The sequence below is a fragment of the Prorops nasuta genome, unplaced genomic scaffold (genome assembly GCF_024137725.1).
Source record: "Prorops nasuta isolate Cenicafe-Biocafe unplaced genomic scaffold, Cenicafe_Pnas_1.2 PNAS00021, whole genome shotgun sequence".
NCBI lineage: Eukaryota > Metazoa > Arthropoda > Insecta > Hymenoptera > Bethylidae > Prorops > Prorops nasuta.
In genome coordinates, this window is record NW_027116818.1 from 2256043 (window position 1) to 2276704 (window position 20662).

Genomic DNA, 20662 nt, shown 5'->3' on the forward strand with positions numbered 1-20662 from the left:
CCTTATTCCACCAGATTGTACATCCATCTCTTTGGCTCTGTTTCATAGGGAATAAAGTGTCTCGGTGGATTTCTTTCAAGGTCGATCGTCGCCAAAGGCGTTAATATTCCCAATCGCTGAATAATCTATTCGAATCTTCAGGACCAACTCGTAAGGACTTGGCCCATTTAGGGACGAGACTTGCCGTGACTTAAATTGACCAAAAGAACAATATTGTTTATAATATAAACCAAGTGCATTGGAAAATAAGCAGCAGACTCGCGCAGTGGAAAGTTGAACCTTTTCATCCGGACTGATTTCATTGAATAACAAACCTGTGTGACAGGGTCCTTCATGATGAGGACATCCGTGACCGTGCCAAACATGCCAAAATATTCTCGCAGCTTCTCGCTGCTGGTTTGCCAGGACAAACCACCGACGAAGAGTTTTCCTGGCGCTGGATCACCACTGTTCGGGGTGCTCCTCCCAGAGCTTCCCGAATGGCTACCATTTATAGGCACCAATGCATTGTGGAACTCATGCTCGATCGTGCCGTTCGTCGCTTCCATACCGGCGCTGAAACAACAACACAAATTATACCGTTAAAGCACTTTTAGCTTATTGTTCTTTTGTTTATTCAATTTTCTCGAATAATAGGACAAGAGTTTGAACAGAATGAATCTTTTAGTCACTCGCAACTCCCTACGCACAAGTTTACCAAACTGCTATGCAGAGAGTGAGGCTTTCGGGTAGTGATATCGAAACGACGCATTGCTTGCAACATTTGAAACGAGAAAGTATAATATTTTCATGCTCTATATCAAAGCATTGTTTAGACGTTCCAATTTTCAGTGATCCAATCAAACGCTGTAAAAACAAAGTCGAGCTTAAGAATGCCAAGGAAAGTCCTCGTCTTTACTAAAGACAGCATCCATAGCACCTTCAACGACCTTTCCTTGGTAGACTTAAATTGAGATATCTCAACGATCAGTCGATAAAGGACAAAAGATGCATTACATTTTTTCATTTGAAATTTTGCAAATAATCTATAGCGTCAATGTTACTCCTCGAAAAATGAACATTTTATATACTGGTCTCTGATACAATTAAACGTTTAACTTTTGTTTCAGGTTTTACCCCTGATGTGTTTGGTCACCACTGCAGGTTCGATCGCTGCGTACCTCTCGTACCGTGCCATGTATTGCTCGACGATCGACGTTCAGTAAGTACCGGTCAGACACAACGTTGCTATTTCGAAGCGTCGAAAGCGCACGAATGGACCAATGCATGAAAAAGAAAACCAGCATAATTCTTATTCCCTCTGTTTCGATAATGAGGAAAGCAGCAACGCGAGATTTATCAGCGGTCTGCTTTTGTAAAGTAAAACGCTGTTGTCCGCTTTTAATGAATATCAAGCAGAGCTATTTGAAATGGGAATACGTGAGCTTCGTAGGAATGCGGCAGTGCGCCACAATTCTTCTTATCGACGCGACGCTTCGAAATCCCATCGTTCAATTTCCTTTCTCTCTCTCTCCCCCTTTCTTTTTATCTCTCTTTGCCTTCACTACTCTCCTTCCCACGAAAACTCTTTGTTTCTCGCAGGACAGGCGGCGTGCAACGACACGAGGTGCAAACCGTTCAAAAATTCATCGACCTACGGAAGCCACGCAATTTCAAGGTGAGTAGATGCAGAAAAACAAGCAAGACGATTGATTTATTTCCGTGTATCCGCTCGAGTCGTGTGCCACTCGATGTATCAATTTACATTGGCCAATATTCGCGATTAATATATCAGCGGGGATGAGACTTTATTTGCTTACGTCCTACAAGCATATATATATATATATATATATATATATATATATATATATATATATATATAGATCGATATAACCAAGATTGCTACAAATATAAACCTATGTGAAGAGGATTCGACGCGCACCTAAGCATTGACCTACGCCAATATATGGACAACCCAGAGTGGAATTGCTCCACTGATCCAAACAGTCGGACTCCCATCAGCTGTTTCGATCCCAAGGTTTACAAAAATGCGTAACCCACTTAAACATGGCAAGACGCACCTGCGTTGGCTAATTTTGTCGGAAGCAGGTGAACCGCGCCGAGAGAAAGTGTACGGAGGATCGGCTTTGGGAGGAATTTCAGCGTTAATTGGGATTAGCCACGGGACCATCCGGTCGGTACCGTACAAGGTTTTCGGATTTTCAACGGCGTTGGAGTTGGTCTTGGTGCGTGGACGAAGAAGCAGGGGTTGGGCCGTACACGCACGTACACCCTCAGGTTCTTAGGGGAGAGGGGTTAAGGGTGGTGGGCTCGTACATAAGGGTGAAGTGGGTGAACGAGGAGGAGAAAGGCGGATGGAAGAAAAGAGGGTCGTTGGTTGTGTTGCTCGCTGGTGGTTCTCGGTTATATCGGCAGCAGCGACTCGAAGGACGACGAGCCGTTGGCATTAAAGGAGAGGAAGTCGGTAGAGCGCCGACTCGGGCTGCTTTCAGGTGGGGTAAGCAGAAGAGTGTGTCGGGAAGAGGAGGAAGCGAGAGAGAGAGAGTATAGGTGTGCGATGTGGAGGTGGTGGTAGCGGTGGGGGTGGAACGGGGAATAACGAGCGAGAGCGGAGGTGACGCTGGTTGAGAGAACGTGCAGCTGGTGGATCAATACGCCCCTCCGCCTGCGACTATCTTCCTCTCCCTCTCTCTTTCACCCTCTTTCTCTCCGGGGGTTGTAGGTTGTCGCGCTCCCCTTCGCTGTACTCCTCGCGCGCGCGATCCGCCCCTGAGACACATCTATGGAAATGATGCTCTTTCTTCTTCCACTCGCCTTTCTTTCTTCGCACTTTTTTATATCCACCCCCCTCCCCCCTCCCCCTGCCTATCAGTCTCTGCTGAAAAACCTCCTAGAGTTTTTCGACTCTCTCCACCATTTACCGCGGCGCGGAGACACTGATTCTCCGATTCAGGGATATACGGGAGAGCTGTGAAACGGCTGTGAAGAGTCCTCTGTGCTCGGCTGGCTTTATTGCGGCTGCGGGGCGAGGGCTAAGAAAGAAGAGGAATTTCTCCGATAAATTCCGCCGGCAGAAATTGCTTAACATCGCCAGCGTCACGCTCGTGATGCCGTTTGTTTAGCTCATTAGAGCCGGCGTATGCGGTTTATCAGTGACGAATCGAACGATCGGGACTCTCTCTCTCTCTCTCTCTCTCTCTCTCTCTCTTGATTTAATCGCTGTGCGGTGGAAATTTCGTTTGATGAGAGGGCGGCGGGATTGGGAACCGTGAAAGAAACGGGAGGGAGGGTAGTTTTGTTTTGATAGAAGGCTCGTTGGCTTTGGTGGTTAGCGGAGGCCTAAAGACTGAAAGGGAGAATCGATCGAAGGAGAGTTGGATCAATAAGCCAGTACGTGCCTTTCCCTTCCAACTCGATGGCTTATCCTGCTGTTCCCGTTTGCAACCCTCGTACGAGATCTGCCCCTGCGGAATGCCTACAGGATACCCCGACCTTAATACTTCTTCTCCTTAACAAATGTCTCTCTCCCTCCACCCCAGCCATTTCTAGATCTTAATCAATATCAGCTATCTATTGCGAATAGCTTTCGTTTGTTTATAAAATAAAACAGTGAGTTTGGTCGTCTTATGCTGTGGCGAAAGGATCGAAGGAAAATGCGTTGGTGTAACGGTGGGTAAGAGGGAAAATCAATTTAGAGGAAATTTGTGCTAATTATCCGTCGAGTTCCCAGTGATTTTATTGGCAGAGATGGAGGTGTTAAGTAGTTGGAGGTCGAGGTAACATTTCCCTAATTTCAAGCAAAACTTTTCGTAAGGAAGATGTAAAAGTCTACCGGCGCTTCAGAGTTCCCTTTCATTTCTTGAATGTCGATGAGGACCTGTACTATCGGGTCACCACCCTCGGGATTTCAATCCTCAAGAACTCTGAAGGATCTCGTACAGAGCGAGCTGGAGATTTCAAAAATCTTCGAAATATCCACTTTGACATTATCATGGATTCCTTTCTCTTATCGCGAAATCTCCTATTTGTCCAAAAGTATCCTGAAGCTCTTAAGTGAAAACAGAACGAGGTCAGACGCTACTCATGTTTTAAACCAAACGTTCATCGTTCATTTAACATAGTCCTCTATGGCCTGAGAGAATAGGGAGAATTACGATAGCACGAAGGGGTGAGGGAGGGAGGGAGCAGAGTAAGTTGACCTCGATATCTCGTTTGAAATAAAGAGGGGTGTTGTGGTAAGTGGGGTGTGGAAGGAATCGAAAAGAACAAGATGTTAGAGACAATTCGTATTTTTGCATTTCCAGTATCGGTAGAAATTTCGTCGTTGCTACACCGCAGATAGCAAGCAACCCTCGTGCTTCCTCCACCTCTCTCTCTCTCTCTCTCTCTCTCTCCCTCCCTCCCTCACTTTAACCCCAACCCTCGAAAGCCCCCTCCAGCAAAGTATTTAATCAATGAGAACCGCTGTCGAGTCCTCTCCAGTTGGAAACAGTTGGTGGATAGTCACTGTTGGTAACCCCTTACGGTTCGCAACGGGAGTAGAGTCTGTGTGTGCGAGTGAGCTAGCTAGAAGGAGGGTGGGGGAGGGGGTAACAGCCCCCCTCCTCCCTATCTCTCCTACTCCTTCGCCACGAAGCAAGAAGACAGGGGTTGCCTGGGGAGGGTGAAGCTGGAAGGTGGGTAGGCGGGGGCTGTGGCGACGCGTCGTGGGGCAGGAGAGGGTGCAGAGGCGCCGCCGTCGCTGCTACCGAGAGACGCAGTGCCGTCGGGACGCTCGACCGGGTAAAACTGACTCTGCATCGTTCGCTAAAGTCGCCATGACTGTACGCGGGCCTATAAGAGTACCTCGGGACTAGAACGATTTCCCTTGTGTCTGGCTGCGAGGTGTATAGGAACTCTGAAGAGTCCTAACGGAGGCTGACGTACATAACACTGGCTTAAACTCGTGGAGAGTGAACCCTGAGGAGAGCATCATGCAGGAAGGAGAGCCCGTATTATCGACTGGTGCCGTGGATATTGTCCTGTCACAGCAGTACTTCTAATGGCTACTGGTGTGATGGGACATTGTCCTCGTCTCCTGGTCCACAACATCAGCTACGAGCCTGGACCGTCGACCCGAGGAAGATCGTCGCGGAGATACTTCGTTTTTCAAGTGTCGAGATTACACGAGGATAAACGTGTCAGCTTTTAGCCAGTACGGTGCTCTTGCTTGGTGACAATGGTGACAAAATTGCTTGCTACATGAAAGAATAAGGTGGGGTGGACGCGCTAGAGATGTGCAAGAGACAGATTATCGTCAGTCACGATCATCGGGAGCGAGGGAGCGCTCGACTTTCGTCGATCAATCATTCGCTCTCCGAAAAATGGCCACTGCGAGCCCCGAACTCTCATCACTCCCATTCACGACTCGGCATCATAGGTCCATTCGATGTAACGGAATTTACGGGACATCCACGGGATTCGCTCGGGTTTCGTTGAGAAAATCGATCCTTCGTTCGCGAGGAACGTCTCTCGTTGGGAATTTCTATGGGATGAACTTGAACCGATGTAAATGTTCTCGTGGTACAATCGAGTTTTTGGTCAGCCTCGGTTTTTCGGTCAACGTGGATGCCACGAGCTCTCCCACGGTGCTTCCGGTCGATAAGGCAGCTTCCGGAAGGCGCGGCACCCCTTTCTGGTCGATCGGAAAATCTTCGCAGCTCCCGACCACCATCATCGGTCGCTAAGCCTAAACTCGTGCGAGAGTCATTGATCGATTTATGGGAGGGGAGGGGGGAAGAGGAGAGGTCTCAGTGGAAAAGTCGACGTGCGATCGGACGATTCTAGTCATGGTGGCCATTGGAAATATTGGCTGTATGGGGGATTTCTGCTGGGAGTGTACTTTCTGCGTCGCCTTGCCCGGAATGGCAAGATGGCCGTGGCGTCATGTGCATTTCTCCATAAAACCAGCTAGCACGGTTTTTCCCCGTTCTCCCACCATTGGAATCCTCCAAAATTTTCGTCGATTCCGCTGGAGAATTGTTCGTGCTCGGCGGTGGACGCGTATCCGGTGTTCTTCTCTCACGCGTCTTTGGACCACTGGCCAATGTAGGTCATTGTCCGGAAAAGGCTTCTCAAAGGGCAACATCGGAGACGTATACTATAAACAGTATCATCGTGACTGGGTCGTCACTGGTGTCCGCGTGTAATTCATATTGCATTAGCGAGCTAGCCTAGTATTGATCAACGCTGCACCATCATTTTCAACTCTGTCCCTAATGTAATGGAACGACTCGCGTTACATAGTTCGCAAGGTTAGTCTCGCGAGGAATTTACCAGGAAAGGCTTCTTTGCCTTATCAATTTTCCAGAAACTCGTATATATATATATATATATATATAGCTATCCTCGTTATTCTCAAGAATAAACGCCGGGAAGGCTTCGACCGCCTTTTTCCATTCTCGAGAGTGACGAAAAGGAAGAAGTTATTGCGGGGCGCGAGTAGGTGGTTCTGCGGATATACCCAGGACGTTCGTAGTACGTCCGAAATACCTGCAGTCGTTTACTGAATAATTAATCGAATCGAGCTTGTTACCGTGCGGAGTTTGGTGCTACGAATTAGAGCGAGCGAGAAGAGGTGGCAGAGGGTAGAAAACGGGGTCGTTGAAAGGTTAACATAGAACTTGAGGTCGATTTTACCCCTGCTCCCCTTCGGATTTCTCCTCGAAGGAACCAGAGCACACGAGAGTCCCAAGTTTGCACGCTGAGGAAATGCTGCGTCGATAGGAAATTTTGCATCTTTCGCCTTCTTCAAGGTCGAGTCATTAAAGAAAATCGTCCTCCCTCGCGTCCCGGTTGGATCTCCATTGATGAGACCGGAGACCGTGGCGAGATAGAAATTTGCCAGTGATTTTCAGGGTGGATTGACGCAGGGACGAGGAAGGACAGTGAATTTTTCCGGGATTGGTGGACGAAGTCGCGCAGCTCGCACACAGTGTTTGTATTATTCGTCGAGAAATCGAATATCGATCTGCGTCGAAATTGGGGATTGGTGGTGGAGGAGAGACCTGGAAGATGTGGGGGATGGTCAGAGGGATGGGAGGTGGGGCTTCTACCGAGACACGCACGTGTTCCTTTCTAATTACGTATGGCACGCGACGCTCGTTACATCAACGTAGCGCTTCACCTCGTTCGACTGGAAAGGGTTACGGCCAACTTCTCGCAGCGTTCATTCAGCTAAACGGTACGCGACCTACTGTCGCGAGAAATCCCTCGAAATCCAATCAATCCGCGGGTCCTTTCGATTTTCAAACTCTCTTCCTTCGTCTGCACACTATGGACGTTGAGACTAAGATTAGAAGCTGAAGAGACAAACTCGCATCACCTTGAAGAGCAGTGTACAAACTGATTCTCCATAAATCTCGATCAGAATTTTTCCTAGAAAATACATAAGGACGCAAATACGTATAATTCGATTCGACCCAACCAAAGGTTGCCGTAATCATCCCTGTGCACGAAGCACGATTGTTTACCCACACTGGTTCATCAGTCAGGGTTACGGTTACCGTTTCGAGAGCCGTAAAACGGCGTTTGATAAGATCATGGATTTTTTGCTGTTCGTATATATATATGTATACACATACATATAAAGAGGTAGAAGCTCCACTCTGGTTAGTCTAGTCGAGGATGATTTTGCACGGGGCATAAAGCGAAAAGGTCACGACGATGAGTGGTTGGGAACGGCGCGATGCTCGTCTCGGGATTGATTAGCCGTTGGATCAGCGCAAGGGGTGCGATTGGCAGGGTGATAGGGGAAGGTATGGTGTGGTGGTGGATGGTTGGAAAGAGGGTAGTGAGGGTAGGGGGGAGCAAGCAAGGTTGGACGGGGTTGGTTGGGGTTGGCCGGAGGTCGCGGATGGCAATGGCGGAGGTCGTGGGTGGGAGAGGGAGCGCGCGCGCGCTTGCGAGAGAGAGAGAGAGAGAGAGAGAGAGAGAGAGCGTGCGATGGCTGTTCCTGGCATGTGGTGGTAGAGGGCACGGGCACCAGGTGGCGCCACTATTCGTGCCAAGTTCGCGCCGGCCGGGAAACCCGGGTCCGCGATGCGAGAGTCCATCGCACGCAGCAACGGAAGTAACGACCAGAAGAAGCCGGCTGGATGCGCGATAAGGAGCTGCAAAAATATTCTGCGATGCGACCACACGACAAACATGTTGTGACACGGTGCTATTAAGGGAAGAACTCATCGGAACCACGCCGTTGGAGTTTGGACTGGACCGTTTTGGCTTAGCCGAAAATTATAGAAAGACAAAACCGCCATATTCGTGAGATTCTTTTAGAGGGTGCTAAATCCCATTATAGATGTCGTAGTACGTAGAGTACGCCAGATATTATTGCGCAGATTTGTTGGTGTGTAGAATTTTTTTCGTATATATACATATATATATATAAATATATAGATTAGATAGACTATATACATTACTACATGTATATTTGTATTTTATCTACGGCACATTTGTAGCTATGAGTATGTGTGAATGTGTGTGTTGAGACCGGTCATTATATACGGTATATTCGGATTCGCGTGGATATAGTGTTACAGTTGCACCATTTAGCCAATTACCCTACCATTAATGTATTTTGCTGCTTCGGCTAATATTACAATAAGCACAAAGCGATTTATCTCTTTCCTTTTATAATGCTCGTTCACGCTGTATATTCCTGTTTATTCATATTTTACTTAAAACGAGTGATTACACAGCTTTCAAAAGATTTTAATAATTACCATCGAGCGTTGTAACTCGTTTCCATATATACACGTAATAGGAGAGCCTTTTGTTTTGTTATTCAGTTTAATTATCTTGCGGAGTTTGCTCGTTCGTTTTCGACTAAACACGAGGAGAAAATTATTGTCGTTTGTAATGGGACTCTGTGTGTGTGCAAAGTACACCTGTCCCATTGCTCAATAAAATGTGCTATTTACCTACGACAGGTTTTCAGTTTGTGTGCGAATCTCTGTACAAACATTTCTGTAAATCCAAAGCAATAAATTCTATATCCTTGACGACTGATCTGATTTGTTGTTTCTTCAATTCTTTGCGTCAGGTACAGAATTATTCGTTAACGTTGATTCGCGTAAAAAGTTTCTAGTTACGGCTCGAGGGGACCAGCAATTTTTATTTTTTTTAATTACGACGAGAGATTAACGCGGAACGTGTTCGTGTGAACGATGATGGGGAGATTCGAGCTAAGTTTATTATAGCTTGGACCATTTTCAATGTGGTACAAAGGCGGAGAAATGGACAAAAAAATTGTATTGCCAAATTTCTACCTATTTATGATTGCATCTGATTAATCGCTTTTCGTTAATTAATTGTACATAGCAAGGTGTCGATGTATCGCTGATGATTCGAGAAATTCCAGTGTTAAATTATCAAGGTCGAGAGTCCTTGTAGATGCTTTTCAGAATTTTCCATACTTGGCAAATATATTTGCATGTTTATTAATTTTACACGTTGAATTTCAGGAAGCAGAATACAAATTTGTGCATAAATTCGTGAAACGGAATATTTAATTTTACGTGACTTTTTATGACTTTTTTGGTTTCAAGCAAGAGAACCTTGAACTATATTCACTGGTACTACGTTGATGAAATGTGTATGTGAGCAAAAGCATTTAATTCCAAAAATATTTCTACCTACCAAGCATTTGCATCTATTTAATCGACTTTTGTTAATTAAATGTACAGAGCAAGGTGTTAATATTTATAGTAATTAGCTACCTTGTAGCTTAACGACTCTAAATAGACAAAAAGGACACAGTGTTCAGTGATTCGAGAAGCTCGGATGAAAAAATCGAGGCTTTTTGGATGCTCGTAAAAATTCTTCGATCCTTCGCAAATATTTGCGCGTCCGTTGATTCACTCGTCGAATTTGACGAAGCTCGAAAAAAAAAGAAAGAAAAAAAAACTGTAGATGTAGGTAAAACGGAAATATCCGATTCCACGCGACTCTTGCTTTTTGACTTCAAGGGAGAGAAAAGCTGATTCTCTTGTGGGAATCCAGGTCAATTTTTCTCCCGGGCTATGCACAACCCTCGCACGTAAGGTCCTCAACGAGATTACTGTTGCGAAATAGGATTTCACGGGAAAAACCACTTTTCTCAGTTTTCCCATCGCTCGACTAAGAAAAAAAATTCATCTTTCTTCGCATACTTTTTAATAGTTTTCCTAAGAGAAAGAGAGAGAGAGAGAGACGAGACTTCTCCCAGCAAGACTGGGCACTCGACGAGAAATTTATCACGCGAGAAGAATTAATTAGAGCGATCTCCACGTGATTTTATTAAACTGGCAGCCATCTCGAAATAAAGCAGACTCGAGTGGGGCTCGATTTTTTTAACGCATCGCGAAATGGTTGAAAATTAAATTTTCCGGGGGAAGCGAAAAGTTTTTGGGGGGAATTTTCGTGAAAAGTGTCCTCTGGACTGGAGTTTTCCCTCCGGTATGTCCGAAGTACGATGTTATTGGATCAATACACGGGGCTCCAATTAATCCACAGGGGGCACCCTCGACAGATGGCCAGCGGAAAACACCATACCCTCGATATAGCGACCCTCCTAAGTCCACACACTCACGCGGGACACACCCACGAAAGATGCTTTCGTACATAAAAAGATTTCTCCAAAGCATAAATTCTCACACGGGCCTGTTTGTATTCGGCTGACGATAACCACGCTCCTAAATCAATAAACATATTCATAACCAAAGGCTCATCATCATCATCGAATTCCAATAGCTCGAGCGATATACCTATACCTCTTAATTAATTTATCTTTAATCGATGCATCTTTATATGATTGTACGTTCTAATTCCAAATTTCTATATATATATATATATATATATATCTAAGTGTATATATTAAAACTATTAATTAAGAGACAACTGTGTAGTGGCATACAGCATGTAACACCATTTATTTAAGCTTTTTCATTATTCATGATAAGTTCCACACCTCATGATTCGTCTCCCCAAACCTTCTCCTCCTCGAACGAAATTCCAATAGTTAAGAAGGATGAAAAATTGAATTTTATAAGAATCTAGTAAAATTGTATATTTCTTCAGTATCATAATAAATTGAAAGACAACTTTCTCCGGTACTTGAGTTTAATATTCGAGTTGCGGTATATCGCTGAGTGGGAATGGTGGAAGACTGAGATTTTTCTGACTCTCATTTATCACGGTCGCTTTTCTTATCAATTCGAAGGGCTGCGAGGGTTGATCGGTAGCATCGCTATACCACTTGGCCAGGCGGATTTTTCGCGTGGCGATTTCCAAGGAATGCGAGAAAAAGGAACGGAGGAGCGGATAATGCTCGAGTGAAATTTACCGCGTGCGATCGCATGTGACCCGGAGACTCGTGGGCGTTCTCGCTGGTCACGCCAACAATTCACTCACCCCGCAAATATGGGCGTGGCGGTGCTGTTTGCATTTAATTAATCACCGACTCCGCGGCATCCAACAATTGACCGCTCTCGGATTCCACGGAACTCTGGGTGCGGTCCTTACACTCCATCCTTTAACCGACCACCCTTCAGGGTGATGGTTCACGCACCGATTTACTTTTGACCGAAAAAAAGTCCCAAAACAATGCAACACTCGCAATTAAACCGTAAGTTAAATCAATAAAAAGAAAAAAAACATTTTGACATCCGAACAAGAAAAAGTCGTTAATTTCGAGAGAAAATTCACAATATTTTATAAATCTCCATTTGGTTAAATTCTCTTCAACGATAGAACTTGATTTTACATTGCGAATCGGTAGCGGAGGATTTAATGCTGACATTTAAATGTAAAGCTTTTCCAGATGAAGAGGGAGGAGAGGGTAGGAGAGGGGAGGGGGGGGGGGGGAGCCAAAGAGTACAGTTAACGAGAGGGTCCGCGTAATGGGAGGTAATAATTATGACAGTACAATGGGTTTGATATCCCCGGCGGTCGATTAAATACCGCAGGAGACCGAGAGGGGGTAAACTGATAAAGGGTGCACGAATTGACCTCGCGGTTAGCCGCAGAAGCTACGAGGGGATGAAAACGACCTTATCGTGCGTCGATAAGGCAGTTGACTTGCAAAAATTCACGCCACGTAGCTGGCTGGTCAAAGCGATCTCTTTGATACCAATCTGCTTTATCCACCGGTGGTCGTTTTATCAGTCGAAAATTTCCTGGAGACATATTCGTTTGTATTGGTCTACTTGATCAGGACTAATTACATCATAATTTAATCTTTAACTCGACGATCAGTGACTTATACACGTAAAACACAGCTTTTGACATGTACATACAAGTTGCAGCAAGATACAGTTTAATCGCGTAACGAGACTTGCTCGTGCATCTTGACCCGACGCTTCAAAGGCACCGCGTAAACCAATTTTCGTGTTAGAACCAAAGCTGCCACTTTCTCAATCAATAAACGTGTTTCCCATCTCACTGGTGGAGGCTGACTCTTTGGCTCTTGTGGAATTAGCTCTGATTCGTCGAATAAATATCTTAACCAAATTTGTGTATCGATTCTTGTGATATTGGTGATAGAATAAACACGAAAATATAATAAAGAACATGGATGAGGGGTTGTGGAATAATTTTTCAAAGATGCATTCATTTTATTTATCAGTGCAGATATATTCTTCTTCCAGACGAAGAGCGTAGGCTTTATTTCCTGATAATGAAAAGTTCAGTGAGTAAGCACGTACATATCGAGTAAGCTATTCTTCAAGCTTGTATACCGAGTGGTTTTGAACCACTTGGAAACTATAATATATATATATATATATATACTCGTGCTGAGTTTGCTCTATCACAAAGTGACACGATACAGCCACAAATTTTTTCTCATCTCAGTCCACGTTACACTACATCATCTACTCTCATTCATGATCACACAGAGTGCACAATGATTGTTTCGTTTAATGATCCAATTTCTAAATGATTTTCTTGCTCCTCAAAAAACCTTCTTCTTCATCTACGATTCAATCGAGTGAGTCTCTCGGGGAGCTTCTTCACGAAAGCTACTAATAGATGCAATAAATTCTCATCAGCTACGAATACTATGGGACGGAGATTTAGTAATCGACCAAAGGTCCGATTCAAGAAATGAGAATTGATTCCTGGGAGAGAAGGAGGCAAACCCATATTGAATTCTACCGAGCAATATAAGTGTACCTATCGTGTACATGTATCTATGATGATAAAATTCTACTGATTGGTGAATGTACAGGGTACTATATGTATGTATAAAAATATCAACAGTGACTGTGCCAGAATTCATTATCTCACATACCATATTTGTTTGATCGATCCTTTTCTACTCTATGCAGTGTACCAAGAGATATACACCACGAGAACACAGGAGTAACACGTACCAACTTATGCAAATTGTACGAGACACGTTCGAGTAAAGGGGATATAAGGTAGAAAGCTTTTTCTAGAATCGTGTACCTAGACTTTGTAGCTGAGGATAGATCTAATTGTTAAAAAGCCACACACGAGAGATAAAGACAGAGACAGAGACAGAGATAGAGAAAGAGAAAGAGAGAGAGAGAGAGAGAGAGAGGGACAGTAGTAAAAGTTGGATCGATCGAGCAAAATTGGTTAAGAAGGAATGCGAAGGATGTATGTACGGTCACCGATGAATTTTCACAAAATGACTATATAGTATTTACGTATCTACAAAGAGTCTGATTGTTTCTTGAGATCTGATAATGACCTACCGAGTGCGAGTCCTTGTCCCCTCAGACGATGGGAGGATAAAACTTGAATCTGACTTGAATTGGACTCCTCCTCGTCGAGTCAGTGGTAGCAAGTAATATTCTAGGCGACATTAGGCAGTCGCAGTTTTTATCTATGGCTCCCTCAGACTGCATCCTCCTCTTGTACCACGTGGAGTTGCTCTCGTGTTCCAGGGAGAATTCAATTTACTCCTATAGCCCGAGGTACCAAAACTTAAGAATCTTTTGGCTTTTGCTTTGCCTGGTCTGGAGCACACCTAATCGGGTTCAAAATTCATTCACTTTAGCCCAAGCTGCACAGCTAAATCGTTTAGATTTAAGCCTTACACCGATATTAACTTCACAATAGTCACACAGCAGTTCCTGCAGCTCATAAGAGGATTCCATTTAGTACTACGACTCAACGCTCGACATTTACTTGTTTTATTAAACAGTGTATGATATACAATGTATTATATGTACAGATATACGTAGATATTTACTCATGCTGAATTTTCACTATATATATATATATATGTATATATGTGCAGTACATTCATATATAAATATATATAGAGACGAGACGGAGTTAGTGGATCTTTCTGATCGCAAGCCTATGTCCTACTGGGATAGTTCTGACAAAAACGGATACATTATTATTATTATTATTATTCGAGAAATCGATACCATCCATCAGCAATCAATCTACGGTTAGATAACCAAATGTGTGTGAGTGTGTTAGTTCAACTCTTGTCTAATAATTTGCAACAGATATTCATCAGACCTGACTGTTAAGCTTTGAATACTGGGTTTGGGTATGAGGGGGTGAGAGAGAGAGAGAGAGAGAGAGAGACTTAACACGGTTTTTACCTTTACTTCTCTTACACTCTATCGTACCGACCGGTACACAAATTCACTACGATGCTTATGTGCGCTTGTGTTCGTGTAAATTATTTAAATAAACACATAAAAAACGAGCATGCGATCGTAGCACAGAGATTCGAGTTATCATCGTAAAGAGAGATTTTATTTAATTGAAAAATTGAAATAAATCGACGATCAATTTTCGCTGTTGACTCTTTCGAGTTCCTCGACCAATACCGTTCCATCCAGTTTTTTGCTAAACTTTCAGGAAGGATAAAGCAGCTTCTACACGGAACACATAAGCGTCATGGAGCTAATGATTTATATAAACTTATCGTTACTTCTTATTTCGACTGTACAGCTAGATATAACAACCTACTGTCTGTTCTAATTGGCTACTTTAAACATACATGGCATGTGAGAGAGCAACAATTTTAAAAGAGTAAGAGAGAGAGAGAGAGAGAGAGAGAGATGGATAAAGAGAGAAAACGTATAAGGTATTAGGAGAGAGAAAGACGGTCAGAGAGAAGCGGGGAGTGAAACCAATAGAATTCGGGACGAAGTCCCTAGATGGAATTTCAGTGATTTTTCTACTGGTCCATAGTCGAATTTGTTAAAATACGCTAATTATATTTTGTGGTGTAACGAGCCAATTGGCAAATTTTTTATGAGAGAGAGAGAGAGAGAGAGAGAGAGGAGTGGAGAAAGGTGTTGGATAAAAATCGAATGAAAATCATTTTCAATGTTTCCTCGAGGATTCCCTTAAGGATAGGATTTTAACCAGTATACGAGGGTTCTCATTCGGTGGTGGGATTTAATTCCCGCGGGTTTCTCACTGTTCTCTCTTTACCTGATTCAAGAATCTGTTATTGAGGGACTCACAAGAGAGAGAGAGAGAGAGACAAGGTAACCCGTTCACCATTGCTCCACCTAGTGGTCGTCCAGGGACACTTCGTTGCACCAGTCAGGATTTGTAGTACGTACGCGCGACCTTGAAAAAGATACAGGGGTTCTCAATTGCAAAAATATCCAAATGCTTCGAAGAATCATTTTTAGAAAAATCTTAATCCACCCTTCGTAGCTTTCTTCCTACCGAAAAATCAACTCGAGATAAAATTTATTTTGTGCAAAAGCAACGATAAGAAAATTGGTGCCGCTCGGTCGTAATGAAATTTCCTGTTGTGCAATTTTTTAAGGCGATGTCTAATCGTATGGTTGAAGAGTTTTTGAATTAAATGGAATAAATCCAGTGGTGCTTGTGGCTTATTTTATTAAAGTTTACTCATTCGATTTTGGCAGAATCTGTATAGTTTATTGCGTTTCTTTGAAGAAATTAACCCACAAGCTCTTGCTTCATACATGATTTTCTTTAAAGATAGATTTATATTCGGTTTTGAGCTGAAAAGCTTGGTTATGGTCCCGGTTGTCGACGATTTTTTTTTACGTCTACGTGGATAGAAATTAAGATTGAATTTAGTCGAGTTTGTGGCAGAGAAACTCGATGGCCACGTTTCTCAGCAGCTTTTAACCCTTTGACTTTCAGCTGGAAGTTTACTCCCTGCTTTTTCTTCATTGATTTTCATGATACGAAATTGAGCAGTTTAAATAATCAAGAATTTTTATAACTATTTTGTACAAATCTAAATAGTAACTATTTTCATTCCCACAGATTTTCACGTTCTACATAACTCGTGCGTCTAACTTCACGATTTCCCAATTCGCAAAAACCTTGCGAAATACCAAATTGCACGAGAAAATTCCAAGAGCAAGTAAATTTAACGCTCCGAGGATGAACAACCGTCCGACTTGCAAGATTGTTCGTTTTCAACGTTGGCACACGCGTGTAAATCAAAGACACAGTCTCCGGAGGGCTTCGTTGAAATTTTTAAGCAAAACGACCATGGAGTTTTCTATCCCCCGAAATTCCGACGAAAATCAAGTTTTAAGAGAATCCCGGTGGTTGGGTTGGCTCTCCTCAGTTAGTTTCCGCTTCCAGCCGAATTATCGTTTAACGTAACCTTTTGTGAAGCTGAAGTCTCGTCGTTGGAGGATTTCAGCTTTTTTTCAATCCCGCTACTAGAGAAATCTCAAAAAAAGAAAGAAAAAGTAGAGGATTCTTCCTTGAGCTTGTAAAGCTTTCAGGCGTTGAATTACATTATCGTAGCAGGGGAAAGTAGTAATTGTGTGTTCAGCAAAACTGGTCACTTAGAGAGCGTTCCTCGTCTGGGAATTTAAATGGGGAGCGCGGTACCGGAGAATGTTTACTCCTGGCAAATCCGTTTCGCAAACCTTATTAAATTGGTGGCTAGGGTCACGCACGATTGGACGGAACTCTACACAGGTATAACACACGCACGCACACAACGACATTATTTATTTATTAGAATTTGTTTAAACTCCGACAGAACCCTGTAGCAAAAAACACGCAGTGGTGCATTGCGATAAAATTCTCCACTGCTGGAAGAATCCTACGAAACTATACTGTATATCTCACCTTGGAAAAGTAATTAAATGCACGATATGGCAATTGGTACGTGAAAAATATATACTGAAATATTCGAAAGGTACCGCGATGTAAGAGATTATTTTTAGCATCAAATTTAACGATTTTCACCTAATGCCGATCACGCACGTTCACCAATACACATACCACAAACGTGCTTCAAGTTATCAACTATTTTCGTTTCAGCCACTATACGTTCAAAGCGCTTTCCCGATAAGCAATAATCAATAGTTGTAAAAAGAACTTACAATAAAACATTTCTACAGCGGAGCATTAAAGATTCTGGTACTGGTGCGTCGAAAAGTGGAAATCTATTAGTCTCCATGGATATTTCTCGAAATTTAGTTAAAGAAAAAACGATATCTTTGATATATATACATATGTATATCGCTGAAATGTTTCCTTGGGCGAGTGAAAAAAGGAGAAAAATAAGGGATAACTGCAAAATTGTTGCAAGCGTCTATTATTAAGCTTTGCACATGGGGCGATATATTACACACACACGCACATATATATATATGTAGTATACATATCCAGTATGCAAAATTACCCCATGGAGAATTCAGAGAGACTCTTTGGCAAAGGAAAATTTAATAATGATCTCGTTGAGTAAACGCACATTTCGTTTCATCCGCGGGACTAGAGATTTAATTCAAGATTTAATTCAGAGGCTTTTGGCTAATGATTTAATAAAAGCCGAGTATTGCGTTGTAAAGAAGAAATTAATATTAAGAATAAATTGAAATTTATAAAAAAAAAAATAATAATGGATGTTTCGTAGGGTTAGTGGTGGGGTGAAAGCATGGTGAATCTGGTTTTTTAATTTTGAAGGAGAAAAGGGACTAGGGGAGAATTGAGAACCACCTGCGGAAGCGTCTGATCTCATCCCACTCTTGGGAAGGAGGAGACAAATATAGAAGAGGAAAAGGGAGGGTTGGAGAAGGAGAGCGCTATTGTGGATCTGTAGCAAACACCCTGCCTCTTCAGTTTCGCCCTCCTGAAGGAGAGAGAGAGAGAAAACCCATTGCTACCCCGTAGACCCCTCCCCTAGCAAGTTCCACCATCTCCTGGTCAATAACCTCGTCGCGTCGTCATAATGCAGACCCTTCCATTGAGAACCACTGCGTGCAATCCCAAGGAACCATTCTCATATATATTTGTCCATATTCGAAACCTAAAAAATGTACCCAATTGCGAACCCATTCATCCACTACCTAACCTATACTACACCTAATTCCACTCACGCGACGAGAACTCGTAGTTTAATTTACATAAAAAAATTAAACCAGATTTTTTCCAGAGTCGGAAAATGGAGGAAAATTTAGAATTCCATATTACGAGTTTGATCCAACAAAAATAACAATGGTTAGAATTCGACGAAAGCTTTCGGATACCGCGTATCCACGAGAAAACTTGATTAATTAATTGGAATGATTCGCGAGAGCACTTCGGTGCTGTTCAATGAGAGTTTAATTATATCGAATGTTAATTCCAAACATCGTTTGAATTACCAGACTCGACCGCAATTATGCATTTGGAAACTGATCCGGCAATGATACACACTTTCGAACACGGCTATATTACAGGAATCGAGTGGAACGGTGCGAGATACATTGGCGATATCGGTTTGTAGGTTAGGTTAGGTCCACGACTCGTGCGAAAATGGCCGCGGATATCGAGAATTCTGGGAAGTCTCGAGAGACTTCGGGGTTTATGGGGTGGAATGATCCAGAGGTCGGTGGTCGAGGGTTAATTAGACTTGTAAATACCGAAGAGGAGTGTGAAAATATATATAAGAGTGAGTGAGTGAGTGAGTGAGAGAGAGAGAGAGAGAGAGAGAGAGAGAGAGAGAGAGAGAGAGCGAGTCGTCGCGCTTTCGTATGTTACATACGGCACGGCACGGCGTGGCGTGGTCGTCACTCGGCGTGGAGCGCAGTTGGCAACGCCGCCGCTGCACCGTGCAGCAGCGCCACCTGTGCCGAGCGCGCCGAAGCTCGTCTTAAAAATCATCAGCCAGAGGGAGATCAATACCGCCACAGCAGCAGACGACACGGAGTCTGCAGAAGCCACGCTGATCCTCTCGGTCCCTTTTTAATTTCCCCAACTAACGTCCTCCACCGCAGCAACTCAACTAACAACACACCGTTTTTATCCTCCATTGCGCCTCACGAGTCTCTCTCCCCCCCCCCCCTCCTCCTCCTCCTCCTCCTCCTCTGCGTTTGCCGCTCTCGCAATTTGCATAAGCGCCAATTAACGGCATTCGATATGCCTTACGATGCTCGTAAGAAAACAGTAATTACAAAAAGACGACCAGGGGGATCCCCCGACTCTTTCGCTTGGAAAGTTGTTTTTTTTTCGGCCTATAATTAGGTTCTAGGCTTCTCGCACTGATCCATAACAACAATGGTCCTTCGAGAGTAGCGATAAGAGCGTTTCTCAGGGGGTAGAGATTTTTTTTAAAGAAGAACGCGTTTGGAGGGACGTGGAAGAGAGTAGCTTGTGGAAACCGTAGAAAAGGGCCATCCTCGTTGACCGTGGAAGACCCATGAATTCGGGCCAGGTATTCGGCTTAAGTAGCTGCACAATTCGCAAAGGTTTCTTCGGCTTCCTCTTTGCGGCTTCTAACGAGATAATTTGATTTCCTCCCTCGATCTCGATACCGGTACCGAGTAACGAGTTTATTTCCCGTTTTCACGATGAAATCGGATCCTCGTCATCTTCGCCTTGTCAACCCTTTGACACGTCGATCCGAAAACTTGGTCCTCTTAGTCTTTTCATTAAGAATCCTGCCTACCTTGAAGAGTAGTCGAAGGTTGGAAAGGCGTAAAAAGCTTCGTAGTCTCCTTTGGACTATAAAATTTGAAACGAAATAGGCAAAGCGACGAGGAGGAGGACGCTTCTCTCTTATCGGAAGCCAAGCAAGTTGGCGAGAAATCCCCGTGTTCCCTCGGAAGAACACGGAGATCTTGAAATAACCTGCTGCGAGCTTTAACGTGATTTGCCAGTGAGTAGGATTCCGCAGTATTAATTTAATTCGCTTATTCCGTGCTAAAAGGCAAAGCTGGTAGCCAGTCTGGAAAGGAGAAGGACGGACGTACAAATTCAATTAACCGTTTCTCTCCCATGCTTCTAATTCTTCAACAACAAATCTTCCGGCTATTTTCATTTATTTGAAACTTGTGCTGCCTTTTGCTCCCGCCAAGGTCCACCAGAGGCAAAAGCCCGACGTCGTACGCGTCTATTTACACCTGCACACTGCTACATCCCCTTTTTCCCCTATTTATTCGCCAAGCTCTTCAGCTTCCTCGCGTTGGTTTTATTGCGCGATGATTAAAGTCAAGATTTGTCAGCTGTTCGATCGGTTTAATATTGACATTCACGAGAAAGTTTTTAAAACTAGCGGACGATGAGGGTGGGTGGTAGCAGCCATGGAACGAGTTAAGAAGCTTATTGCCAGCATCGCATGGATTTCCAACAAGTTGACGTATGAGAAACTTCTGCCACGCTGTCTTCTTTCTCCTTTTGCCACTTGTTAAAACCTGTCCCAAAGCTGATTTCC

At 43.7% G+C, this 20662-nt stretch overlaps 1 protein-coding gene across 10 annotated transcripts in view; it reads right to left on the reverse strand.

The window, feature by feature from the left end:
* msi (musashi) overlaps nt 1–20662 on the reverse strand; it is a 138051-nt gene that overhangs the window by 20719 nt on the left and 96670 nt on the right. For 7 of the 10 annotated variants that reach the window (XR_010823865.1, XR_010823866.1, XM_066739762.1 and 4 more), the window contains one exon: nt 315–555. Coding sequence is in view for 8 of the 10 variants with exons in the window: in XM_066739762.1 (XP_066595859.1) it covers nt 315–555 (241 nt within the window). In the remaining 2 variants the exon portion in view is untranslated. Of the gene's footprint in view, nt 1–314; nt 556–13739; nt 14015–20662 lie in introns of all 10 variants that reach the window. The other 3 variants (XM_066739768.1, XM_066739769.1, XM_066739767.1) reach the window with 1 other exon arrangement.